Source organism: Osmerus mordax, chromosome 9 (assembly GCF_038355195.1).
Source record: "Osmerus mordax isolate fOsmMor3 chromosome 9, fOsmMor3.pri, whole genome shotgun sequence".
NCBI classification, from domain to species: Eukaryota; Metazoa; Chordata; class Actinopteri; order Osmeriformes; family Osmeridae; genus Osmerus; species Osmerus mordax.
This window is the reverse complement of record NC_090058.1, coordinates 9,658,004-9,685,689: the sequence shown is the minus strand read 5'-3', so window position 1 is coordinate 9,685,689 and position 27,686 is coordinate 9,658,004. Positions and strand designations below refer to the sequence as shown.

General features: G+C 49.1%; 1 protein-coding gene across 1 annotated transcript; it reads left to right on the top strand.

Moving 5' to 3' along the window:
- The first annotated feature begins 1,203 nt into the window (after positions 1 to 1,203).
- ldlrap1b (low density lipoprotein receptor adaptor protein 1b) lies at positions 1,204 to 27,312 on the top strand. Its single transcript, XM_067243663.1, has 9 exons — positions 1,204 to 1,420; positions 13,284 to 13,426; positions 14,574 to 14,686; positions 16,157 to 16,271; positions 16,837 to 16,909; positions 20,978 to 21,073; positions 23,169 to 23,293; positions 23,788 to 23,822; positions 26,381 to 27,312. Exons 1-9 carry the CDS (start codon positions 1,336 to 1,338, stop codon positions 26,523 to 26,525), a joined length of 930 nt encoding a protein of 309 aa, XP_067099764.1. The 5' UTR covers positions 1,204 to 1,335; the 3' UTR covers positions 26,526 to 27,312.
- Positions 27,313 to 27,686: the final 374 nt, after the last annotated feature.

Sequence of the window (27,686 nt, the reverse complement as noted above, 5' to 3'; positions counted from 1 at the left end):
AAGATTTAATGGAATTGAATTATTTTGGCTATTTGTTGCAATGAAGTGGGGATAATAGAGTATCTTGGTACTGCAGAGAGCGGACTGTTGTAACAACATCATCACCTTCAATGGACAAATGACTTGCAATGCAGGCAATTACTTGTAGTATGAGCAAATATGAAATGATCTATGGAGTTCATTACAGTAGTAAAAACCATCATGTACTTTGCCACTTCACCCCAGTTAAAGGAGCAAGAGTGTGTTACCTAAAGTAAAGGAAGTCCTGAGAAACTGACCACCAATTTACTCCTTTTGTCCCCTTCAGCTGAATTGATTGGTTTTTGACAGAATATCCATTCATCCAGCTCCAATTTACAGGAAGTTTATAGTGTGCCTTTTTGGGGAGCATTAATGTCATGACTTTGCGGTCATTATTTAATCTGGGAGGTTTTGGTCAGTATAGCTATTAACAGTAAACCATTAAACTGGACAATTAACTTCCCAAATGATATGTATTAGTAATGTGAATTATGTCTCCTTAAGTACTGTTGCTCTTCAACTACTGTTGAACAGAGTTGGCTTGGCTAATTCCCGTATGTGTATTATGACACTCATGTTTTGAGATCAGGTTGGGTAGGATTTTTCGAATACCATGTGCAATCATGAATGTGTGAGTATTCAGTGGGTTGTGATTCAACACACGGACTGTAGAGAAATGCACCCCGGCCTTGTAAATAGATTTTGGGGAAAGGTATTGAAACAATTACCCCTTGAGACTGCCAACCTACGGATTTCTGTCCAGTCCAGACAGGTGGGTCTGTCATGTCAGACAGATCTTGTCAGGGAAGCTAAACTGGGGGGTAAATATTGTACATAGTCCATGAGCCGAAGCAGAAAGGGTTTTCAAACTCAAATGGAAATTAGTTATCTCGCTTAATTTATTCGCTGCTTTACAAAATATCAACCATATGAACAAAATGCCAAATGTGGATGGTCATGGAACAATGTAGACTACGATTTATATATTGTCAAATGAAACATTGACAGCTAAATATTTGAAGAATTTGTATTTATTTATTAGACCTGTAGTCTTTAACTTGCGCAAGCTTATGCAGCGACCCTGCTCGCGTGACTCCACAAACACACGTCATGTACATTATCCGGTTAATTTACATACATAACACCGCCCAGTGGGAACGAACATGATAATCCATCGATTCTGGGCTGTCCGCGAAGCAAGGGAGAAAAAACAGCTGAAAAGTTTGGGAGCGAGAGGGTAACAAACCGTGCCAGGTGCTTTAATAGACAAGATTGAAGCTTTTTGGGCTCTTTGCCTCAATTTTGGATTACGATATGGACGCTTTGAAATCGGCTGGAAGGGCAATTATTCGGAGCCCCAGTCTCGCAAAACAGTCATGGGGTGTGGGCAGGCATAAAAGTGAGTATACGAACTATGCCGATAGCATTACCAAAAAGCTAGTCGTAGCATGGTGGTAGTTCAACAATAGTGAAGTATCCTATCCACGACAACAGCGAGTATTTGTTTGCTACTTTTTGATGTTGTTGGCGTGAGTCGTACGATAGATGTGCCTATGAATTTAGCTTAGTGTCGCATGTTAGTATCCGTTTTCCAATCATTTACTCATCGTTTTGCTCATCGTTTTGCCATATACGCTGTAGGATTTGTAGTAGTAGCCGCGCGGTGCCACAGGCACTGTCTGAACTTGACTTCGTCCTCACCGTTGTCAACAACATGACCAAGCTTAGCCACCCCCTCATTCGAAAGTGTTATAAGTAGCTAAGTTTATACAAGACACATTTAGATTAAAGATGACAAACATATCTTTGATTGCATGGTTTTGCATTTCACATGCGAGGTTCTCCACAATCCTGTTTCGCCACGTCACCAGGCACACATTAGACAGTTAAAATTGTATTCCAGATGCGCTCGAGGCACTTGAGTTACAAACTAACAGTTTGCAGATTCACAGAGACAAACTAAACAGATAATCAAGCAGGTTCAAAAATCATAATTTTATTGCGTAGTAGAGGTAGAAAGAAAGCGTATGCGGACAGAGATAAACATGGCAACGGTCTGTTGCTAGGTGATACATTTATGAGAAACAAATTATGTGACGTGTAGCGGGAGTTGCAAAGAATGTTTGCTAACATTCACATGAGGTATAGTGGTTGTAAAATATGTCAAAACTAAACCGGCATGCGGCAAATGTTGATGCATTGTAACAACCTTTACATTTTTGTGAGATCGTTTCACATCATATGGCTTATGAGACAGTGTTTCATTCAGCAGGTTTCCATTGCTGTTTGGAGCTTCTGGATTTACAATCCAACAAAAGCTTTGATCTCTGGCTTCAGTGGCCTGTCACAGACAGGCAGCTATGCGATGTCCACGATGAGCAGTCACCCAGGCAGTTGCACATGACCACACTTCTGTAGTATGGCTTTTCAAAGGGAGGCTTTGCTGCCTGGTAACCTTTTTGTGTGGATCCACAAGGGGAACGCCACCCCTCCCCTTGCCTTTTCCCTTTTCTCCTAGACAATGGGGCAATTGGCAGAAAGATGCGGCACGTGCCATGCAGTGCCATCGATGCTTTGTTGGGGCCACTTTCTCTGGGTATATAATGACCATTCTAAAAGCCTTCTCTCCGTTCCAAATCTCTACTCACTGTGCCAGGCACAGTGGACGTGTGGATAACAGCCACTGTTGGGTCTGTAAGATGATAATACATATTCCTCACACAAAACCATGGTAACGTATTGAGACCAAATTGATTAACCTAGGCTACATCCTAATCGTTAGTCCACCCCCATACACTTGCTGGACTTCCTTTCACCCGTGGCTGTCTATTCATAGCCCGCACAGGTTTCAAAGATATACAGACTTGGTTTTGGCGGTTTAACACCAGGACCGTGAGAGAATGCATGGCTGGGTATCAGTGGCAATTTGCGGCACAGCCCCTCAACTCAGCTATTCATGAACAGCAACTTGTCTCAGCTTGGCAACAGGAAGCTTCCACTGCAGGGCAGCTCGCACTATTAATACTGTACATGCTGGTGTCAGTGAGTGGTAGACCATAAACATGTGGTTATGATCTGCAGATGTTTCCATGGTGACCATAAATTTAGCAGCATAGTCTACATGGTACAAGTTGTTGGTAAGCTGACGATATGGTGTTGATGACAAATTGGTGATCCACTACAAGATAGGTTCAGGGGCGTTTCCATCAACCTTCTTCTTTTGGCTTGGTCTTTTTGTCTTGTAATTTTTATTTGAGTGTAGTCCTTGGTAAAGTAACTTGCTCTCAATGCATATATATTACCTAAGTCAGTGACCATAGAGTTATCTTGATTTGGCTTTGTCCAACCCTTAACTACAAGCCTGTGTCTCGTACACTAAGGCCACTACATGGCTCAGTGTTGAACAGTTGGTAGTGCAGTGCCCGTCGGGCAGCACAGGTTAGTGTGAACATGTGTGTGTGTGTGTGTGTGTGTGTATATTTATCTTGAATGCAAACCACTCATCCAAACGACTTTACACGCAACAATGTGCACACCCCTGTGTCCCGACCAAGACCGATTTTCAACTTCATGCAGTGCCCTGTTCTCAAGATGGTCAAGTGTCAGACAGACATAGGTCTGACATCTGATTATAAAGGCAAGAATATGTCATTTCCTGTCTCACTTCCTCTTTTTAGGCCATCCATTTCATATTTCAACTACTGCAAAACCATATATGTACTTTTACTTTTGTTATATGTCCGTTGGTGCTTACATACAAGAGCTCTGTTGATTCTGGAAAGTAGAGAGACCAGATTGTGTTGCTTGACCAGTTTCCTGAGGAACAGATGGACGTGGTGTGCACCCCCAAGTGGGTGTAACATGACCTTTAACCATTTGGTCTCTCTATCCTCTCACCTAGAGGTGTTGGCTAACACTAGTGATGATATATCAATGGGTGGTAGTTGCCTGCTGAATGCGTGCGTTAGACCAAAATAATTTCATGGACACGATGTTGATATGTAACAAACTAAACATACCGTATAGCCCTGGCTAACATCAGAGGGGAGGAATGCTAAACTTGTCGGTGTCTCGACACTGAAAATCCATTGTCATCATGTCATCTCCTTAGCATTTCTTGTCAATGTCAAGACATGCTTGGAGAAAAAGCCCTTAAAAGATAGCTGGACTTGACGGCTGGGTCTCCTACCCAGTGAGTGGAATTTTCTCCTCTGAAATGAAGGAAGTCAGAACTGCAGTTTGGTTAACTGTGTGTGGCCTACTGACTGGTTCTTACCTGCTGGACCTGTCCAGTCCATAGAGTTGTGTCCCCTGCACAAAGTCATCCAAAAAGCACTGCCAGGCTGTAATGGAGATTGCTTCCTGCAGGATTCCTTTATGGAGTTGTAAAGTCCCCAGTGATTTATGCTTCTGTTAGATCTCCTGTATCTGCTGCTTGCGTACGAAGGCACTTGTGTGTGTCGTGTGTCGTGTGTCGTGTGTGCAAGGCACAATAATGCTTTGTCACTGTTGCATGCATAGACTTGGGTCCGTAGAATCCTAGCCTCTGGCGGTAGCATTAATTTGGTTTGTAGATTGTCTTCGTTTTTTTGGTGTCTGATCTGCCCTCAACAAGTAGCCTGCTTGTGTGTACATTAAAATGCAGTGCTCGAGACCAGAGAACCTCAGGCCATATTGAATTGGCTCATTAGTTGTCAAGCCAGAGTAAGTTGTACTTTGATTAAGGCCAGCCTACATGATATGGCCATTGCAATTCTGCAGACTCATCTATTGTCCTCTGAAGGGGGGAGGGGTGGGGTGCTGCCTAAATGAATGCCACCTGAGGCTATTTACAGCAAGTTGAAGGCTTACAAATCCCATTAAAGTATGAGTTTATTTATGTGGCCGTCCGGACTAGCTGTCCCGGCCAGGGGAACTCTGGGATGTTATTTATTGACCCGCAGCCCCCCTTCACTACAATCCTCCCCCTCTCCCCCTCCCCCAGCTCCTTGCTCCTCACTCTGTCGAGGTCTGAGGGATGACAGTAAACGTGAGAAGGATGAGCAGAGGGGTAGTTAGGCGTCATTACTCTGAAGTGGTCCTCTGGTTTCTCAGATTGACCCATCCCTGCCGGCTGTCCTGCAGAGCAGTTTCTGCTGTCTAACCTGTCAGCCGGGACTTTAAACGCTGAGGAACTTCAGCGGGGGGGGGGGGGGGGGGGGGGGGGGGGGGGAGATGCAGAATGTCTGCCGTTGTCTCCCTGGACCCGCTTGGCTCACGACCTACTGCAGCAGCAAGGTCTTTAAAGCTCAACCGTGGATGTGCTGACTGTGTCGCCCAGGAGCACATGGACTAACACTGTGGCCCAGCCACTCCTATAATCCCTAAGTGATGTAAGCGCTCCTCCTCCTCCACCCTCCTCTGCTCTTCAGCTTCCCTTCCTCGTCACTTTCACTCTCCGGGGATCTGACCTGCAGTGAACAACACGTGTCTCTGTGTTGGTACTTAGTGGTAGGCGATAAGACTCTTATCTGCTTTAAATCCCTTCCCTTTACTGAACTACTAGGCCTGGAGTTTTTTTTTTGGGGGGGGGGGGGGGGCTGGATGTTCACCAAATCAGACGCTGATAATTCCAGTGTTATGTAACAGTTTGCTTTCTCCAAGACGAGGACTTAACTGCTTCAAGGATTGCTGTTGACAGATAATAATAATCTGAGACTAGATGGTCTGATATGACATAAAAAAAGCACATTTAATTCATGGATGCACCCAGGAGAATGGGGGGGGGGGTTATGAAGGACACTAAAGGGGAATCATGACATTGACTTGAGGACATTAAAGGGCACTATGCTCCATTCGTCTTATTTACGGCGTATTGACCTCCATTAGTGAACTGGACAGCCATTAGAGTGCGTGTGCGTGTAGGGTATGTGACATGATGTAAACTCCTCTGATCGCAGGAACAGAGATAGTGATGGCATTGCGTGAGCGTGTGCCAGGCAGGGAGAGGCAGATACCATCACTGGACATAACACACCACCCCCACGGCCACCAGACACACACACTCAAAGCTGTCAGCTTCTCTCTCTAACTGCAGCTCTTTCTTCTTTCTCTCGGTCTCTCTTTTTTTTGTTGCTTTCTCCCTGGAGCCTGACAATGCCCCTTCAGTCCTTCCTCCCACTGTAAACATTCCCCTCTGTGTCTCTGTGCAGAGACCAGACTGGTACCAGGCTCTGCTTGGTGTTCGTCCCACCTCTTCACTTCATGTTCGGGCAAGAATCCATTTGGTTGGCTTTCCCATTTCCTCCTTAACGCTTCCAGTCCCCTCCAGACCTCTATCTCTTCTCTCTCTGTCTCTCTCTCTGTCTCTCTCTCTCTCTCTCTCTCTCTCTCTCTCTCTCTCTCTCTCTCGCACTTTTGCTCTGCTCTCTGCCTCTCCTTGGCTGACTCTGCAGGTTCCTAAATGGGCTTTAAACACTCTGATAGGAATCTAATATAGCTGGAAGGAGGGGTTCTTTCCAGACACCGTCTGCTCCTCCCTGTAGGGTGAGTGAATATGGATGGGTCAGACGAGGCCTTACATCAGCTCTTGTTCACCTCAGGGCCGGACTCTGTTCCCCCCTCAGTCCTACAACGAAACGAGTGCCTGCCGCATCGCTGATTGGCTGCATTTATAGGTGTATCCTTGCAGTTTCCGGCTATTGATTGGAAAGGTTCACGCTCTGTCGGGTCGAAATCCTGTTTGTTTTGTGGCCGGTCTATAATTTAGTGTTTGCCCACTGCTGAGACGGTAACATGACGTTACACACACACACACACACACAAACACACATTCCTGTCTGGTCTTTGAGCTCCTTTGCCATCTGCTCAGTCTACTGCTTCCCAGGTCTCTTGTTTTAGTTGTGGGATTTGTTCACTTCTGATGTTTACATTTAGTCATTTAGCAGACGCTCTTATCCAGAGCGACTTACAGTAAGTACAGGGACATTCCCCCGAGGCAAGTAGGGTGAAGTGCCTTGCCCAAGGACACAACGTCATTTGGCACGGCCGGCAATCAAACCAGCAACCTTCGGATTACTGCCGCAATTCCCTAACCACTCGGCCACCTGACTCCTGTGAGCGGGTGTGTCACGCGTGCACACACACACACACACACACACACCCATCACTGATGGGGCTTTGTCCCACATTCTGCCTCCTGGTTGAAATCAGTCTGTGGCAAATCGAAGGTTTTCACTCCAGCTTCCCTCGTTGAGGGATGGGAATACACAGTCTATGATGTAACTGTGTGTGGTGTGTGTCTGTGGTCGCGATAGGGGACTCGAGTAAAAACAGCAATCTCTTCTTATTTCCAGGTCTCTGTGAGACGTGACTGTGTGAGCATGTTAGGGGGGGGGGGGGGGACTAGGTCCATTAGGAAGTCCCTGTCATATTGTGGGTGTGGACAGGTATGCAGGTGGGCAGAGCGTCCATCCGGCTCAAAACAATGCCCTATTCACAGGCTGCCAACTGCCTATGGATCACAGCAGGTTACTTACAGAAGCCAGCAAGATTTTTGCCACATACTCATTCATTCAGCTCGACAGGACGACACACTAGGAAGCTCTCAATAGTCGGAAGCGTGTTTGTCTTCCACAAAAAGGGGGAAACTGTTTATTCAGCAGGCATGCCTGGAGCAGCTGTCTAGCTGGGGGCCTGCTAACAGACCTGAAAGTCTTGTCTTTGCTTTCATGTGTGAAACTAGCGAGGCCTGCGCCGCCACTTCCTGCTGTCTCATGTACAGTGTATGTACTTGCTACACACTGCCGCTGACTCATAGGCAGAGTTTCAGTTTGACAGTTCCATCTCTGCCAGTAGTGCTGCGAGAGAGTGGTGGGCTACCACAGGCGTCTGGGACTTGAGTGGGGTGTATGAGTGTTACGCCTGCACGTCAGCACTCTGTTGTTGTTGCTGAAGACTTCCTGAAACCTCATCTGTGTTGTCACCACAGCGCAGGTGTCAGGTAAAGCAAAAGAACGTCTGTCTGTGAGTGTGTATATTTGGCGTCATTTTGTCCCCCAAACCATTGGTTTGTTCCTGCTGTTCTGTTTTAGGTCTGTCAGCGTCTTCCTTGTCTGCTGGTAAATCTCCCGTCTGGAGATCTTGTGTCTGGACCAGAATAGAAGAGATAAAGACCCCAGTTTGTCATGCTGTGGATATGCACATACAGCAAATCATTTGTGTTTTTCTTTGTGTCTTCCTTTTGAATCTCTCTCTGGCTCGCTCGCCCGCTCTCTCGATCTCTTCCTCAGGCTCCATGCCTCTGTCTGCGGCATCGCCGAGAGCCTTTGCCTGTTTCCACGGTGATTCAAGGCTGCTGCACGTCCCCACCCATCTGAATGAAACGTAATGGCCTGTCAGATTGGCAGTGTTGTGCCTCCCCCCTTCCTCTACTGCCCCCCCCCCTCCCCCAGTGTGTTTAAGAATTAGTAGTGCTCCTGCCACTACCTCTATACCCCCCTCCATTTTCTTTCTTTTGTGCATCACTTTTTCTTCCTTTTCCCCACTCCTTCTCCCCCTCCCCCAATCCCTCTTCCATACAGTCCTCTGCTTTCTCCATCTCCCCCGCCCCCTCCCTGGGCGACAGCCTGTCGGCTGTTGGAGGACAGGATTCCTTCTCTTATTACTGTCCAGGCTACAGTAGCTGGCTCTGGTTGGGGAGAGAGAGAGAAGTGCAGAAGGAGAGGGAGGGAGAGAGAGAGATAGAGAGAGGGGGACATCAGTGACCCGCTCTGACCCTCTGCATGCCCTCTTCTCCATCGCCGGCCTCATTTCCTCTTTTGGCAGGGCCCCCCCCATGTGCTCCTCTTACCCCCCTGGCACTTCTTACCCACTCTGTCCATGCCCGCTCTGTCTCAGACTCTGTTTGTTGCCAACCCATCCCTCCCTGATGAGACCAGAGCTGAGCAGTGGAGAGGCCAAGGCTGCTCAGAGACTCTGGAGGCAGCTCTCCCACACCCCCTGTTAAACTTGATCCATTATTTAACGTGCTGAGTAAATCCATGAATTATTCTTCCAACTTTATTATCAGTATTTTATTCATAAGTTGAGATGCATATCGGCGTATTTTCCCCCCTAGTAAATAGCCAGGGCGTTATATCTGCTGTATCTGAAGGGACGGTGGAACCGTATCTAGGGCCTAATAAAAGCACCACCTGTCCCCTTCCCAGTCACGTACCGTGACTGTCATCCGAAATGCGAGGGGTACAAACACAGAATGTTGAGATGTGAGCAGGACGTGTTCCTCATGTCCCCAGTGCTATCTAGCTGGCAACGTGTGTCTCCGCAGGGCCCCCCTGAGGTCACAAGGTCGTGAGGGCGTTTGAACAACCTGGCCAGACCAGAAGGAAATGTGCAGTTCCAGAGTTTGCAGAGGCGCTGTGTTGACTCTGGACCTCTGATCCGTGTTCTGGTTCCTACATCAGAGCTGTGCTGGTGAAGAGCAGAGGGCTTCCGACTGCATACCTCATAATGTCTGTCATGCACTTTGTGCCAGGGTATTAATACTATTATTTTGTATTTTTAATATTCCCCATCTTGGCGACATGACAGTAACTTTTTTTTGAAGCCTTTTAATTCAAAGCCATAATTCCTCTTTGACTGTCCGTCCTTGTAATACAGTAAGGCAGCAAATGATAGCCATGTCAGGACTCCGCTTTAAATCGATTGTGCATTTTAGATGAAGTGTGTTGCTAAAAGGGTGAGATGAGAGGAAGTAGGTGGGTGTCAGCTTGAGTTCATGTGCCCCTCCTCCTCCCTGCTTAGGGTGTGTTAGTCATTCCCAAAAGGAGAGGAGGTGAGGCAGGAGTGGACTTGCACTGTGATTCTCTCTCCACACACACACACACACACACACACACACACACACACACACTCTCTCTCACACATGCGCAGGGATTAGTCTGACACCTCGGCAAGAATGTCAAGTCTCCAAGGGGAGTATCAGTGTCTTGCGGAGGGCCAGTTTGTAAGTGTTTCACATGTTAAGGCTGGGCTCTGTCAGACTGGCCTCCTGGAACCTGATTTTAAGAACTGCCAGGTACTTCTAAGTCAGCCTAAAGGCATCATGGCCTATTCCGTTGTTCCTTTGTATATAATTAAGAATGGTAATGTCTTATCTTAACTGAGATAAAAGGACTTTCTTATTCCTATTTTTATATTCTTTGATGCTGCAAGAAGACAAAAACATGATTTCAAATTGGATTTGAATAGAAAAGCTACATAACCTCTATAGTTTCTCTTATTCTAGAGTTGTTAAACCTCAGTCTTTTCCATTGGCTTGACCTTTCCAATATAAACATAAAGTAGGCTAGGGTGCCATGAAGCTGTGAGTGTTTTCTGTTGTGTTCACTGGGCTTTCCTTCATAATACGCATTTGCCCATGCGGACTGAACAAGCCCCCCCTATTTGAGTGTGTGTTTCGAAGGCTTGTGTGTGTGTGTGTGAGTTCTCATGGGTAGCATGCGAATGCGTTCAGTGCACGTGTGCGTGCTGAGGGGCTGGCAGGAGGTGTGAGGTGGCCTGTTCTTAATGGCGTCCTGTGGGAGCAGACGTGGGCACCTGCCCCTCACGGGCCAGCAGATCAAGCCCTTCAAACGCACACGGGTCCAACCCACCCGGGCCCTTTTTCATTATCCCGATCCACGCCGGCTTTGAAGATCACGGTTCCACGGTTCCCCACACCGCCCCAGGTCTCCCTCCCCTCTCCCACCTCAGCCTCGCGCCCCCCCCCCCTCAGATCCAGGGCCCAGCTGCGGCCCTCAGAGAGGCTGCCAAACCCCGCCGCTTCTCCCAGCACGCAGCTCAGCGCTCCTCCAGCGCACACCCGCTCATTTCCAGGCCGCCAGGCAGGCAGCGGTGCTCGTTGACCAGCTCTGAGTCTGGAGCCTTTGAAGTGTGTGCACTAATCACCACCGCCTCTGCTGGGATCTGGGGGCAGGGTGTGTGTGTGTCTGTATGGGGGGGGGGGGGGGATTTTCATCCACACTAAATAAACTGCTCTCTGTCTTACAAAGGGCCGAATTGGCTCGAACAGTCAATTATTACGTAACCAGTTGTTAAGGAAACCAGTGGTCTGAAACGCATTTCCAATCTAAGTAGGCTAGGTTATGTATGGTTCCCACATGGAGAGAAGTCTTCGTGCTGGTTTTTGTGTGCTGGCCTGTCCTGCTGGTTCCTCGTCTATCTGATCACCCCCCCCCCCTCTCAGATATCTCACTGTCCTGGTACTGAGCTCCTGGCCAGCCCCACAGAGAAGCTCCTAAATCTGCACCTCCAGCACCAGGGGAACAGGAAGGGTGGACATGGAGGATGGGAGACACAGACAGAGGGGAAATCGAGTTCACTTGTTTACTGTAGGACTTTGACTGGTTCCCCAAGCTGGATCTACTCCCCGTTTCAACATTACATCTCAGCCTTGATTAGTGACATAACTCTAGGACCTAATGCTCAAGCATGACTGAAATCCTAAACCACTCCAAAGATAAACTTGTATGCTTATTAGCAGTCTGGGATACGGTTAGCATTCTGTTGACTCTGGCTATGAAGTGCTTTAAGTCAGTTAGGCAGGGTTTAATGGAACCAGAGAGCCCATTTAACCAGGCTGTAAGCTGGAGCTGCTAACCTCAGTCCTGGGCGTTCACCTGAGTCTGTCATTGGGTAAGTACGGCTTATGGCTGAGTTCAGACTATTACAGACCACTTTGTTGCAGACACTCAGGCTCAGCTAGCTGTGTGGTCTGGAGATGAGGACTTGATGAGGGGGTTGTCATGAAAAATAGAAGCGTTGTTTGTGTGTACCGTGTGTGTGTGCACCCGTACTCTCTGAGAGGTCAGGGCCTCACTGTGTGTATCGAGTCAAATCTTGAAAAGTACAATGTTTACCAAGAAGTGAAAGCCAAGCTAACGATAAGAGGGAAGAATTAGAGATGATGGTTCTCTTTTCTGAAATGTTCTCCACCGCTGATGTGCAAACAGCCTTTGCTCTGTGTCGCTAGCGGTTGCTCTCATGGCACTGTACTTGACATTAGAAGGAAAGTCACGTTGTACTTTTCAAGGCGTTGACCTTGAGTGCCGGAGTGTGTGCTCCTGTGCTCTCGGAGGAGCTAAGACTCTGCATTGGTTCTGAAACGCCTGTGAGGGAAACCTAGTGTTCCGCTGTTCCCTGAGGAGACGAGCTCCTCTTTCACAAGCACAGGAGCACACGGACGCTACTGGAGACCTTTATCAGCGGCGCTAGTTTGGGACTCAAACCAACTTGTCAGAAAGAAGCTCAATTCAGCAACTTAACTGTTGCAGCGAAGTGTGTCCAGTGCCCACCACCGCCGTCTGAGCCGCAGCCCCATGACCTCCCCCACTCGGCCCCGTGTCTCGTTTAAGAGCGTCGCTGACACTTTCGACAGGACGCCGCTTCCAGGTGATCCCGGGGGTCAACAGGAAACGTCCAGAGGTCACTCAGGAGAGGTCGGCCGCAGACGGGAGGAGAGGAGGGGGGCAGATGGGACTGTAAACCTGGCACACGGAGCACATGTTTCCAGTGAATGGGCTACATCTCCTCCAAGTGACAGGTCCATAAAGGTTTTATGAGGTTCCAGTGGGAGGGTGTGTATGTGTGGGAGAGAAAATGAGCAAATGGCCGACCAGTCCTATGAGACTTGAGAGGGGTGTGTGTCTGTGTGTGTGTGTGTGTGTGTGTGTGTTGCGCATGGGTGCTGCCGCTGTAGTCCCTCCAGGCCTTGGATGAGAGATCCCATGGTACAGCAGAGAGGGGGAGGGAGGTTAGGCTGCGGCGCTCTGTGGCTCTGTCCTGTGACCAGCCCCCCCAGGCTGCCTCCTTATACACACAGGGAGGGAGGGAGGGAGTCCTTAAACTGCTGCTCCAGAGCTCAGGGCAGATATCCGACTGGCAGGGCCCATGTTCATCTAGGACTGCGATATTAGATTAGCTCAATGTCTTTCTTTCATGGATTAGAAATTACAAGTCCACTTAAAGGGACATGAGTAAAATGTTGAATGAATGGACAAAACAGGAATTCCATTTAGACATTTCTAAGGAGATCAGCGTCATTTATAGTCGGCATTTCCTTCGATTCTCCCACCCGACAAGGACACAGAGAGGGCGCAGCGTGCCTGACGGGCCCTCCTGTATTACATCCAATAAGGATCCAAATGAACCTGCATGTCTCCGCTTTGATCAAGCTGCGTTCCGGGCAGCCGTGTCTCACCTGTGTGGCTTGTTGTGTCCAGAGCTGCCGGAGAACTGGACGGACACGCGGGAGACCCTGCTGGAGGGCATGGTGTTCCAGCTCAAGTACCTGGGCGTCACGCTGGTGGAGCAGCCCAAGGGGGAGGAGCTGTCCGCCGCCGCCGTCAAGAGGATCGTCGCCACGGTGAGTCAGACACGCGGACACGATGCACACGTGCACGTGGGGATGTGTGCGGACGGAACGCCCCGAAGCGTACCAACGCGCGCACGTTAGACAGTCACCTGGTTGTGACGCAAATTTCGAATGAAGTTGTTTTCCAACACTGGCCCCCTTTAACCTGTCTGACGCCCTTAATCAAGCCCTTCTCCTCAGGCGTGTGCTGGTATTCACAACAGAGGCCATTAGATAGAATTGCTTTGGCCGACATGACACAGGAGCCTTATTGTTATTAAGTCTGGCAGCTCCATCATAATTACGTTAGAGCAAAGATGTTGGAGGAGGGTTGTGTGTGTGTGTGTGTGTGTTCACATGACAGTACCACAATAGGCTTAGCCTCGTAGGGAATTTGCTCAGGTAAATGTTCTATTTAGTTAGTTAGTTGTTGTCATTAAGAACTAGAAACGATAGTACCTTTCTCTTTTTCGCACGGGTCATCGTGTGTTTCAAGTCAGTAATAGACGTTCCTAGTATTTTAGAACACACTCCTTCCCCATCACTAAACTCGGGTCTTGTTTTGAATGTTTTCTGGGATTTTCTCACGGGAGTCTGTGTGTCGTTGCTTTGAGCTCGTAAGAGCTGGTTGTGTGTGTGTGTGTGTGTGTGTGCGCGTGTTGTTGGCACTATAACGAGTGTGGCGTCCTGGCCTGTGTTTGGGATATCATTAGCTCTGCAGTGCACGAGTCCAGGCAGGCTTTGCTCTCCTCTCTTAAGTCTCTTGTCTCTGCATGGATCGCCAGGGACTGGCTTTCGTCTGGAGCCTGAGTCTCTGTGCACCAGGCATGGTTCCTCTTTGAGAATGTTGTTTGAAAATAGAATTCTTATTATTCTTTCTGTCCTCGAGGTTTTTAGACCTTCCTCTTTCTTCTCTGATGGACGAACGGGGAAGAGCTTTTTGAGTAGCTGTGTGACTTTTGGCCTTGATAAAAACCTCACAATGTGCACCCTGGAGGCTGTTTTGTAGAGGTTCAACTAAGTCAAGTGGAATGAGTCAACTCAAGTGCAAGAGTTTGGAGGTTTGGCACCGGCCAGAGCATGAGTTATCAGAATCTGGATAGAAAGGTTTCGAACAAGTTCAGCTCACCACTCCCAATCCTTTCTGTGTCTCATCCAGGCCAAAGCCAGCGGTAAGAAGCTCCAGAAGGTGACGTTAAAGGTCTCCCCGCGAGGCATCATCCTCTACGACTACGCCTCCGGCCAGCTGATGGAGAACATCTCCATATACAGGTCAGTTCTTGTCGTTGGCTAGCTGTTGTTCACTCACACAGGTGCCTGCGGTACTGGACGACAGACTCGGTCTCTGTCTTGGGGTGGGGGCTCTATTGTGAAATTGGACCCAGGTTTTTTTGGCAATACCAGAGTTTTCCCTCCTTTTCCAAATCCTTCTCATCCATCACTCTGAGGCTTGGAGTGTTTGGATTTGCGATCCCGAGAAGATGGAGGGGGGATCGGAGGTGCTGTCGGAGAAGTGTGTGTGTGAAAGTGTGTTGAAGAAGCAGCATGTCATCAATCTGGACTCTCGAGCCCTCCACGACAGCTGCACAGCCACCCTCACTGTCCTGTAGGTTGTTGCGACCTTTCACTTATCGGGGCACCCGTCGACCCTCTGTTTATGAAACTAAACTGTCAGGTGAAGTCCTCCACAGCACACATCTCCTGGTGTGACCCCAAGCCTGAGGTGTGGACGTTGGTGTGGTTCACCTCTCCCACTCCCTGGAGGCCCCTGCTAGCAAGATAGACGAGCCGTAAACGAAATGGATCCACCCAGATGTCCCAATTTCCCAGGGCTCTCCCCCTCCACATCTGTTGTAAATCTCCCAGACGCCTCTCCTCTCCTCATCTCTCCATCTCCACTCCTCTGTTGTCCTCACTCTGCAGCTGTGCCTTTTAAAAGAGCAACCCCCAAAAAATATCACTGAGTCATTTGTTATTGAGACGTTTGATCCCTTCAGTCGGAGGGTTTGCTGGTGTGAGGAGAGGAGGAAAGAGAGGAGAGTACATGGGCAGATGGTAGTTGTTTCATTATTCCTGACCCGCCCCTCCTTTCTACTGCTCTGGGTCTCTCCCCCCCCACTGGCTCTGGTCTCTGTCAAATTAACTACAGAACTCCCCCCCCCCCACACACACACACACACACACACCTGTCAGTCAAGTCTCGGGTGATGACATCATTAGCCTGTGATGTCACCTCTCTGGTGTGAACATCTGTGTAGCAGAGCACGTTCCGGAGCTCCAACGTGACTGACGGAGGGGGGGAGGGGGGGGAGGTCTGTATATAATTTGACAGAGACCAGAGCCAGTCCAATCATGATAAAAACCCCAGAGGCCGCTGGGCTGGGCGGTCACTTGGGCGGGGAAACAGAGGGACGGCCAGGACTTTATAAGTCCTTTGGGAACACAGATGTCCACATGTTTTTTTTCTACCTGCCTACTTGTGTGTGTGTGTGTGTGTGTGTAGAGAGTGTGTGTGTAGAGAGTGTGTGTGTGTAGAGAGTGTGCTGTGTCTGGATTGAAAGCGGTGTGGAAATGAAAGATTTAAGGGTCTAAATCAGATTGGTGGGCTTAAGGGCTTAGAAGAGATGGAGTCGCATGATCGCCCTGCTAGATCGGACGGCTCCGCAAACTCTGGCTATTCAGCTCTAATTAAATAGGCCTCATTCATGTGCTTGTTTGGATTTGTTTGCAACTGTTATCCAGGATATCTTACTGCACAGCCGACAAGATGCACGACAAAGTCTTTGCCTACATCGTCCAGAGCCAGCAGAACGAGACCCTGGAGTGTCATGCCTTCCTCTGCACCAAGAGGAAAGTGGTGAGTCTGTGTGTGGGTGTGGGGAATAAGTCAAGCTTGTGTCTGTTTCTGAGTGTGAAAAAGAGGTAGAGACCGAGGAGGCGAGTCCCCCTGTGGGCAGTCTGTCCCTGTTTCCCACTCCACTCTGGGGAGGGGAGGGGGGGTCGACCAGGGGGGGGAGAGGGGGGCGGGGGGGGGACGGGGCTTGAGTGAGTAAGTGTGCCACTCCCTCTATTTCCTTCCCCACTCCCTAATTTAGCTCTGACTCAAAGGCAACATATCCTCCCCGCTACATAAACAACTAGTCATGAGAAGGAGAAGAGGGGACCAACACCCTGGTCTCTCTTCCCTCTTTGAGCATCCATTGAGAAGTTTGGTAGGTTGGCTGCTCGACTACTTCCTGTTCCCACCGAGCCCTGTGTGTGTCTCCATTTCCTGTTCTGTGAGAATGCAGCAGGGGCAGAGACTGAGCCCTTCTGCATTCTCATAGTCGACGTCTTTAGTTTATGAGACTCATTAGTGTTTATCTCTCTCTCTCTCCCTCTTTATCTCTCTCTTTATCTTTCTCTCTCTCTCTATCCCCCAGGCCCAGGCGGTGACTCTAACCGTGGCACAAGCCTTCAGAGTGGCGTTTGAATTCTGGCAGGCTGCCAAAGAAGGTACGCATGGTCGCCCCCGACAACTGGAGAGGTGTGACGGCTGCCTCACATTCTGTGAGCGGAACCGCTCTCGTCCTCCCCTCCCTCCGTATTTATCCTGCCCCCCTCCCTCCTATTTCAATCTTTCTTCCTTTCTTTCTCTGTCAACTCCTCCTTTTTCACCCCCCCCCCCCCCCCCCACATATCACCCCCCTTTATTCTCTTCCTCCAGACGGTCTCTCCTGTTCTCCTCTTGCTGCATGTAGCCCTGCTCGTTCACACGTGCGTGGACGTGCGTTTCTCTGGGGTCTCAGCCTTTGACCCTTCCTGTGCCCCTGAGGTGCTGGGCTTGTGTTTGACCTGTCCACCCCTGTCACGAGGCCTCTCGCCCTCTCTCGCATGCTCACCCTGCCATGACGCGTGCACACACCCCGCACAAATATACACACGCACATTCATGCGTACACTCGTGCCTTTGGGTGTGCACACCTGTTATATACACACGCGCACGCACACACACACATACAGGAATGTTACTATTGATTGGGAACATCCCCCTGGAGTAAAACTATAAGCTGGAGAGGAAGTCTGCCTTGGTTTAGTAAAAGCTACACTTTATTAAAGACAACATGCTGCAAAGGGGCGTAGGCAGCGATGACGGAGGGATGACGGAGGGATGACGGAGGGATGACGGAGGGATGACGGAGGGATGACGGAGGGATGACGGAGGGATGACGGGGGCTGGTGACGTGTGGGTGGAGGGATACTGCTGTTGACAGGTGCTGGGAGGATGATGCAGCCTGGGGGCGGAGGTGGGTGGACAGGCTAGGACCAGTGAATTCAACACGGAAGAAATAGCTGTGGAAAGCTCTGAGCTTTCTTTTTAGGTTTTACATGTTGTTTGGTTATCCTGACTTGGTATCTCTTACACATGACTCTCTCCGGCTCACATTGGCACGTACACACCCAGAGTGCTGTAGAAGGGAGGAAGTGTCGCACGCTCATCCCTGCTTTCCCATGGGTCAGCAGAACATGTATGAAATGTACTGCACGTGTGACTTCTATGTAAACGGGACCTCCTGAGGCTGGGGATACACTGCATGCAGCATGTATGGTTAGGAGGGGCTATCGCACACACACACATAGCACACACACTCGACATGTCAAGCTCCTGACGGTTGACAACACTCGGGTCTGGAGCGCTTGTGGCCATCAATCTGGCCTGGCACCTGATGCCTCTTCCTCCATCAGCCTCCTGTTTTCTTTTCCTTGTCTGAACCTCCCTCCCTCCCTCCCTCCCTCCCTCCTCCCTCCCTCCCTCCCTCCCTCCCTCCCTCCCTCCCTCCCTCCCTCCCTCCCTCCCTCCCTCCCTCCCTCCCTCCCTCCCTCCCTCCCTCCCTCCCTCCCTGTTATTCACCGAAAGAGAAGGAGGAAAAATACATGTTGTGTGTGTGTGTGTGTGTGTCCGGGAGAGTTTGAGAGAGAGGCATTGACAGAGCGAGAAAGGGATATACAGAGTTGGGTGGGTGGCAAGGGATTTGGAGAGTGAAATAGGAAAGGATGGACAGCAGTGAGGGAGGAAGAGAGGAAGAGTGTGTGACAGCGACGGGGAGCTCCTGCGCCCCCCCCCCCCCCCCCTGGGGCCCCCTGACAGCCGTGTGTCTGCGCCATTGATCCCCTCTCACTGTGAGAGGCAAGGAGATGTTATTTATTCAAACCTTCACACGCGCACAACACACTAACACAACATGCTCTGCGCAATTTTTTTTTTTTTACTTCTCCTCTCCTCTGTGTTGTGTTTACCCAGCTTCCTTTGATAGCGTTTTAATTCGTGTGCATTTCCATTTTGTTTATTTAATATTTTCCACGAGATCAAGGCAACACGAGAGTGGCAGCGGGCTCCGCGCTTTCCGTGTTTGGCTCCGCGTCTCGGAAATGAATATTAAACAATCTTTTCTCCAGCCCCCTCGCCTCACTCCTCTCCTCCCCTTATCCCCCCCTTCCTCCGCCCCTCCTCCGATGTTCACCCCGAGCAGTCGAGGCGGCTAAACCCCTCTGATTCACGGGGCTCGCATTATCACCTTGTTCAAACACAATGGAGTTGATGAGGGAGGATGGAGGCAGAGCGGAGGTGTAGGGAGTGGCGGGGCGGTTTGCTGAGGGAAGGTCTCCAAGAAGTAGTGAGGGAGTTCTCCCGTGGCAAAGAGGGGAAAGACGGCAACAAAAATATACAGCCTTAGAGTCTACTCTGCCAGCTGCAAAGCCCCAAAGGATTGTGGGCAGGAGAAACGGGCGGGTGTTTTCCTTAGTTGTTTGTGTCTAGCTCACGCAGTACTACTGGAGAGGAGTCTGATCTACAAGCCCCCAAGCTTCTCATCTGGGCGCATGAGAAATGCAGTGTGCACTGAAAGATTCCAGACTGCGGCTTTGATGTAGACCGGGTGTAAACGGCAAACATCTCGTAATGGTGGGGGGTGGGGGGGAGGAAGGGCTTTGATTTGGAACCCATCCACCAGTGGTGGTCCACCTCGGGATGGTTTTGATGTTCCGACCGTGTGAGGGCTGAGGAGAACATGCCCCACCTACCGTGTAGCCGGTGTTCTTGAGGGATGGGCTGGGGGGTGTGCTTTTAATCTAATGCTCGGTTAATGGAAGCATTAGTTCCAGTGGGTCAGCTGCCACCTGGCCTTGAAGACTTTCAGACCTGCTCAGATACTCATGCTTGCCAAAGTGGCTCGTGTGTGTGTGTGTGTGTGTGTGTCCATGTCCATATCACAAGCATGTTAGTTGGAAACCCTTGTTGAGAGAGGAGGAGAGAGACCGAGAGGGGGAGACGGAGAAAGACGGGGAGAGAGAGTTATCGTAAGGAACAGGGAGGGGGAGAGAGAGAAAAGGAGAAGGAGAGAGAGAGAGGCATTTCTCATTTGGCTCTGTGGCCTGGCTGCTCCTCCAGGCCAGCTCCCAGCAGGAGAGGGTCTGGAGAGGACAGAGAGAGGGGGGCTCCATCAACCCTCTGTAGGGGTCTAGTTAGGGAAGAGAAATTGCCTGGCTGGGTCCTGGGGCAGGGCCCAAGTTACGTTTGGTTCTGCTGCCATTTAAATGGAGTCAGGTGGCTGAGCGGTTAGGGAGTCGGGCTAGTAATCTGAAGGTTACCGGTTCGGATTCCTGGCTCTTCCAAATGACGTTGTGTCCTTGGGCAAGGCACTTCACCCCTACTTGCCTCGGGGGGAATGTCCCTGTACTTACTGTAAGTCGCTCTGGATAAGAGCGTCTGCTAAATGACTAAATGTAAATGTAAATGTTCCACCTAACTGTTTGCTGTGTTGCAGAGCAGTTGTAATATAACTTTTACTGTTGGGCTCTTGAATACTTGAAGGAAGAAGTGGTGCACATCTATGCACACCTGTGACAAACATGGCCAGCTAGACAAACAACAGAAACGCCCTCTTTCCAGTGGCTGTGGACATAAATAAATGTTCTGTTAAGTTTCCACCCCTGACTCACCCTAGACTTGTGAAATGATCATTGGTGCACTGCCGTGTTCTGCTGACATACGTCTGCTTCGTGTCTTGCCTAACATGTCCCTCTTTTTCCACCCCCGCTCTCTCTTACTCTTTCATGCTTCTATTTCTCTTTCTTTCTTTCTTTCTTTCTCTCTCTATCTCTCTCTCTCTCTCTCTCTCTCTCTCTCTCTCTCTCTGTCTGTCTTTCTCTCCCTCGCTCCCCCCCTCTTTCCCCCTCTATCTCTCCCCCCCCCCCCCCCCCCCCCCCCTCTCTCTCTCTCTCTCTCTCTCTCTCTCTCTCTCTCTCTCTCTCTCTCTCTCTCTCTCTCTCTCTCTCTCTCTCTCTCTCTCTCTCTCTCTCTCTCTCTCTCTCTCTCTCTCTCTCTCTCTCTCTCTCTCTCTCTCTCTCTCTCTCTCTCTCTCTCTCTCTCTCTCTCTCTCTCTCTCTCTCTCTCTCTCTCTCTCTCTCTCTCTCTCTCTCTCTCTCTCTCTCTCTCTCTCTCTCTCTCTCTCTCTCTCTCTCCTCTCTCCTCTCTCTCTCTCTCTCTCTCTCCTCTCTCTCTCTCTCTCTCTCTCCTACCTACAGAGAAGGAGAAGCGGGTCAAGTCTGGCTCGGATGGGGAGGGAGCCAGCAGTTCCCAGTATGAGAGTTCTGCAAGCCTGGCCAGTCTGAAAGGAGGAGGTGAGTCATTCAATTCTTTTCCCCTGTACAGGGCCTCGTTCACACACCGACTTCACACCGAGTTCAGCTAGCTGCAGGTCGGGTCGCCAGGGTCGACTGCTTATCGCCCCAGGAGTCTCAGGTCGTCGCCTGGAGTGCTTATTATGGGATTATGTGCTGTATGTCATGGCCTGTCTGGTTTCGTTGTCCATGTTGCAAAGATGGAGGGAGGGATATATAAATACATGCCTCACGCTCCATTGGGCTGTTAGGGAGATTGGCGACCCTCGCTTCAATGAGTGAAGTCCTACCACAGGAAGCTGTGTTTGCATGAAGAGCCCACATTCTTTCAGGTTCCCTGCTCTGTGTTGAAGCCAGGGGTTTCCAGGACATAACTATGCATCGTTTCCTGCAGGAGTTGCAGAGCCCATCGGCTTTCGTTGCTCCATTTGTTGCTCTCTAGGCTGATGTCTTTTTTTGCCACCGGTCCTTCTCAACCTCACTTTCTCACTCCTATTTCACTCTTTTCCTGTCCTTGTATGGGTGAGGGCTGCTGATATAGTAAGCAAGCAGATCAAGCTTGAAAACACCAGCTTAGAGACAATGTTCCCATTCGGCTGGCCAGGTGGCCCCAAGCCAGAATGAAATTCCTCTGAATTCCCCCTGAATATCCGTTGACAGTCTGTTTACATGGATACAGGTCTGAATCTTGACGGTTTTGCTCCAGGGGAATGGAAATCCTCACTGTTCTAATAAGAACAGTCAAAAACAGACTCAAACTACTTTTCAGAGGTTTGATGTCCTGGTATTAAATATACCGTGTGAGCTGCACTCTTGGCTACGTTTCACCGTGAAATGCAGGGAAGGCTTAGGTCTTACACAGGTTAAGAGCTTTTAGAAGGTTTTAACCTATAAAAGAGTGATTGGGGACACATGGGCTTAGTTCCAAAACTATTCATGTGACCTTCACTTGTGTGGACCCAAATCCTCCTCACTCTGGAAGTCTGTCAAGCGATGGGTTTTTGTCATATGATTCAGCGCTATTCTGGTGACATGATACTCCCTTCTGCCAGCATCCTGTCTGCTGTCACAGTAGACTCTGTCGGTGTGTGTGTGTGTGCTTGAGAAAGAGCTCCTCAATGGCTGCTCTGCTCCCGGATGTAGGATCAGAGGGGCCGAGAATCCGATAGCCCCTGGCCCCCAGTTCGCCCCTCCATCCCTGGGTAGTTCAGCCAGACGCTGCCCTCCAGCAGTCCTTTCTTCCAGCTCCCCACCCTGGACAGAACTATGGAAACATTGTAGACACACACACCATGCACACGCACACCATCCTGCAGCTCAGACAGATATATCAGATGACTAATCACCGGCTGATAATTGCTTCCTCGGTGAAAGGCAAGATGCTGTAAATGTCAATGATGCAGTGTTGATGGAGAGACATCGCGCACAGAGAGGTGAGCCGCCGCGCGGAGCTGCTGAGCTCCATCATTGGATGCCGCTCGTCTGTCTGGGGGCCAGGCTTTGGGAGGGAGAGGTCGCCTCGGGATAGTGAAGCCCTCAGGAAGACGAGGGTGCTCACGGGACGCCACGAGAGGCCCCAGGGAAATGCAGAGAAGAGGTTGCGATGACTGACCTTGGTCTCCTCAAGAGGTGGAACCCAGCCTCACTGGGGGAGAAGGCCGCTGTAGGCACTCTCCTTCCCCCCCCCCCCACAGCCCTATTAAACAGCTGTGGTCGTCTCAGCAGCCCAGCCATTAGAGGCTATCTCATTACAGGCTAGTCATGTCTCCATGGTGAGGTGAGTGTGTCAGGGGGTTATTCCACGCCCACTCATCACTAAGTGACAGTCCACAGATGGCTATGCTGATGAGACACATTAGTGGGTGTGTGGGGGGGTGGGGCAGGTAATAAGGAGGGCTTAGGCCTCACCAGGCTCATAATAGCCCCTGTTTACGGTGTTAAACGTGCTGATGATCATGACTGGGATTGAGTAAACGGCTGTTGGAAAATTACGAATATTCTTGGTTTGGTAAAAAGCTTGAATTGGGGGGCAGTGTCTGAAAATGTGCGGTTTAGTCTCTTAACTATAGTGTGGTGTGTGTGTCCTGTGTCACAGAGGTGGCCACAGGGAACCTTCTGGACCTGGCGGAGGGGGCCAACATGGCACTAGTTCACTCAGGGAGCGAGGCGGACTCCTTCACGGTGCACAATCATGCCACAGAGAACAACAACATTGTCTGGGTAAGACCTGCACAGGCCTGATAAGAGCAGAGAAATGCATGTGCAGAACAAGAATTGCCTACAATACTGACAATAGATCCTCCTGGTTATGGACTAGGCATGGTGTTTTCACATGCAGCGGCTTTATGTACTGTGCTGGTGACTTTTGCCATGCAAGGGGACAATGGTGCATTGAAAAGAACCTGCCTTATCAGATCAGTCCACATAGCAGGGGAAGGTACGGGACACTACTGTATTGATAAACCTAGACTACAGGGCTGGAAGATGGGTTGGGATCAGAAGTGTGTGTCGCACACACACACTCATACATACACCCACTCCCCCCCCCAGCCCTACTACCTGTGACCTGTGGTCGTCTCAGCAGCCCAGCCATTAATGACTCCGAACTTCCTAGATGACACGCAACCCATACAATATGCCTTGTCCGAAATGAATAAATGTTGTTGCCTTTTGGTAAAGGCCCAAACCCCTCATCCTGCCATTTTGTTTTCCAGGAGCTTGAGGACGGCCTGGATGAAGCGTTCTCAAGGTGAGGGCTCGTGGTTGCATCTCTTCTACAGCCCCCATGAACCGTTTCTTCACAGCAGTTCCTCGACACAAGCTGTTCTGGAAATAGCCCAGGGGTTTGGCCTGGACTGGCAGTAAACGCTGCCACTCCCTCCTCATGGCTTACCGCTGAGCACTCCCAGGCCCTGGAGAGCCTGAAGGGTCTCGCTTTACAGGCCTCGGCACACCCTAAGTCATCTGCTGCCATGGCTGCTTCCACTGGGACTATTTCTTCTGTCTACTCTCCTAGGCCACACAGTGAGAGAGAGGGGGAGAGATTCCATTTGGTAACAAAACAGAGCAGTTTTTTTTTGGTCAAACATGGTCTCTGCTAAATACCGACCATTTTCCCATGTCTGTATATAACTACCAGTACCCAGATGAGGTTGTTAGACTGAGGGTTTGGGAAGCCGAGATGCAACTCTTAATGTGTATTTGTTTATATTCTCTTACCGCAGCCCTGAAGTAATGCCGTCTAATTCAACTCTTATCGGTGCTTTCAGTTTCCACGGCGCTGTTTAGCATTTCTTGTCAGTTAATTTGATGGCGCTTTATTTCTCTTTCTCCCTGCCTTCTTTCTCTCTCACTCTGTCTCCGAGTCACACTGTCACCTTCAGCAAGTTCTTTATACTCGCTGTAACCAGCCGCTAAGAGGCCATTTTAGGCCAGTTATCAGATGATTATTTGTCAGCTTGCAGTAATTACACCATGCACAGTTAATCTCAGCGGCCCTCATTAAGGAGGAGGCTCAAATGAGGGGTGAGGGTACATCAATTCAAGAAAACATTCAGGGGAGGAGATGAGGACCTGGTTAAAGCCTAAGTTCGTTCAAAGCAAGCTGTTAGCATGCTTTTCATGTAACCAGGATTTAACTTCAGTTGATCGTATTGTTTCATGGTGCAGCCAGACTGGTGTCAGCTAGGAATACTAATATCTGTCTCTTCCGAGTTCCCTGTCTGAAGCTTATATTTAACTGTAGGGGACATTTTGTCCACTGGAGTCACTTTAAAGGTGACAGGCAGGCGCAGCACCTTTTTAACAAGCTTGTGGCACCACTTTGCGTATGGATTTTCGAAGCCAAAAACCGACCGCAACACAAAAGAGAGCACCAGACCTCCCCCCCTTCTACACTTTGCTATTTATAAAGTGTGTGTATTGACAGGCTTATTTAGCTTTTGGTTCATGCTTGTTCTTTCCCCTCTCCTCCCCTGGGAGGAAGCGGGGTGGAATGGGGTCAGTCTTTTCCTCTGTGTTAGACGAAAGAGTTTTCTCAGGGAAAGCTTGTTTAATGGCAGTTGGGCTTTTGTCCCTCCAATAGGGTTGGAGCTTTTACAGTGTGGCACTACTGGGTGGCAGCACTCTGGACACACGCTCACCTGCCACCCTCCAGTCTGAGAGGTGGAGGGGACTCGCGACGACAGACTTCCTTTGTTCTGTGAAGGAAGAAAGCAACGCTTTTTCGTGGAGAGTCATGTTGTCCCTCTTGTTTGTTTTGATCCGTGGGACTTCTCAGCTTGAACCTGCATTGCTTTGTTTAACCCCTTTCTCTGTGTGTAGTTTAGTTTACTGGGAGCTGCATAGTATGCTTACATAACCCCCCGTTCCCTATACAGTCCTAAACAACAAGAGGCTGAAGTGAGGTGTTTTCACCATGACCAATGCTATGCAAAACCCAAATCCTGTTTGCCATTAGAGCGACTGCATTGCCATCTGCTGGCAGCCGACTCTTACTGCAGCATTCACCAACACACATCCAGTCCTGCCCCTTGTTGATCCAGCTGTGTGATTTGTCTGACTCTTTGACGTTTCCTTTGCACCCCTCCCAGCCGCAGTCTGGATAGTTTTGAATCGTACTCAGGTAATCACAAGATCATTTACTGGACACGCCATCCGTTGTGTCCTTCATTTCCCTCCTTCCTTAGTCACCATCCTCCTCCACTCGCACTCACCCTCACCCCCCTCACCTCAGCCCATCTGTCTCAGCATGGATGTTATATAGTACACACACGGTACATAGAGACATGGACAGATAAACAGTACATAACATTTTGGGCAGTGCCGGTCCTCCTATATACTTTCAACAGTATCTGAACCCTGTCCCATTCTCATTGACAAATATTCATATTTAGAGAGAATTTAGACTCGACGTTTTGCATTTTGTCTAAGATCATGACGTTGTCTCGTTATTTTCGTTGTGTGTTGTTCTGCCTCACGCCATCAGCCATTCGCACCCCGTTGTTGCCACGGCACTGAATGAGTGATGTCATGGTGAGCTGACTAGTGTTCATGTGTTAAGAGTCTGTCTGGTGTTAACTAGTTTAACTACCCATGCCTCAACATTTTCACTTAGATGTTTTCTATGAATAGTTCCTGATAATCCAGGGCTGACATTGTGTTTGTAGCTAGTCACACAAGTCATACATTAATCATCACTCTGGCTTGTTGGGGCTTCCCCCTTTCCAAACACGATTGAGTTTGTGAAAAATAAAATTCAGTCTCTTAACATAGTAAATTATATACCTTTTTTCTTGTGTTCCACAGACTCGCTGAGTCTCGCAATAACCCCCAGGTCCTGGACATTGGGGTAAACCCTCAGGACTTGAACACTGAAGAGTGCCTGTCCCCTAGCAACTGGGACAAAACAGACGGAGACAATGCTGAGAAAGACGACATGTTCGGCTTCTAAAAGGAGAAAAACGAACGCAGCCACGGAGAGGAAGAAGAGAGGGAGAGTGCAGGAATCTAGAGAGATGCGGATGAAAGGAAGAGAGGCGATGAGGGAGACTGGTAGCATCAATGGTGTTTTGGACTTGATCCCTGCTGCAGACCTCATAGTGTTGCCACCTGGTGGCTGAGGAAGTTATGGTGTCTAACTGACCAAGGGAGGCCAGAACCTGATGGCCCCAAGAACTCAAACCAAAGCAATATCAACTCAATGTGTTATTTGTTTTCTTCATCAACCATACCATCATCATTGTGTTACAGTACACAACAAATTAAATGTCATTTTTGGTTGCCCACTGTATGTTATGCTATGTACTGTCTGTATTTTAGTACACCAAATTATGTATATGTATGTATATAAACAATAGGGAGGTGGGGAGGAAAGGTTTATCATTAAGGCACCATTTCACATGGATACATCAACATGGATTTAAATGTCAAGACATCCCTGGTCAGGTGTGATGTATAACTTCCAGAAGGGTTTTGTTGTGATGTTTCCATTAGTATCTGTGGATGGAGTTGTGACTTACTCAAAGGGACAGTGTCACTGGTGATTGATGTGAAGCCAGTGAGTAAAGCCAAAAATGAGCAGGGAACAAATGTGGTTTCTGTCATCTGCTCTGGGCTCAGTGGTCTGCCTCTTGGGCATAAAGGCTTTAAGAAAATGTACTCGCAGTGTGCAGTATTGTATGACTATTAATTGAGTGTGTGGACATGTGTGTTTATGTGTATAAAAAAAGACAATCATATTTTTTTCTATTGCAAGATCTATTTTTGCACTCTTCATTCCTATCCAAAGCACATAATTTCATGTTGGGGGAAAAACATTAATTTACCATCAAGCTCACTATACTGTATGTACCATTGTTTTGTTTGATAAGGTTGCTAACAAATATTTGACTAGTTAACATCATGGGGGTGGGGCAAATGTGGGTTGATGTTTTTGATAAGATCAGTGTTACTTTTTACAATTTTGTTACAGTTTGAAATTAATTTAAATACTTTCATTGAATATGTTGCACCCATATACGATAGAATTCAATAAAAATATATAAGTGCGTCCCGTGAACCCCAAAAAACAAATTTTTGTCTGACGTGAATGCGTTTCTGTTCAATGACAGGC

Coding starts and splice junctions, on each gene's coding strand:
- ldlrap1b (XM_067243663.1), top strand. CDS start 1,336: ATGGACGCTTTGAAATCGGCTGGAAGGGCAATTATTCGGAGCCCCAGT. Junction 14,687..16,156: donor GAGAACATCTCCATATACAG/GTCAGTTCTTGT, acceptor ACTGTTATCCAG/GATATCTTACTGCACAGCCG. Junction 16,272..16,836: donor TCTGCACCAAGAGGAAAGTG/GTGAGTCTGTGT, acceptor TCTATCCCCCAG/GCCCAGGCGGTGACTCTAAC.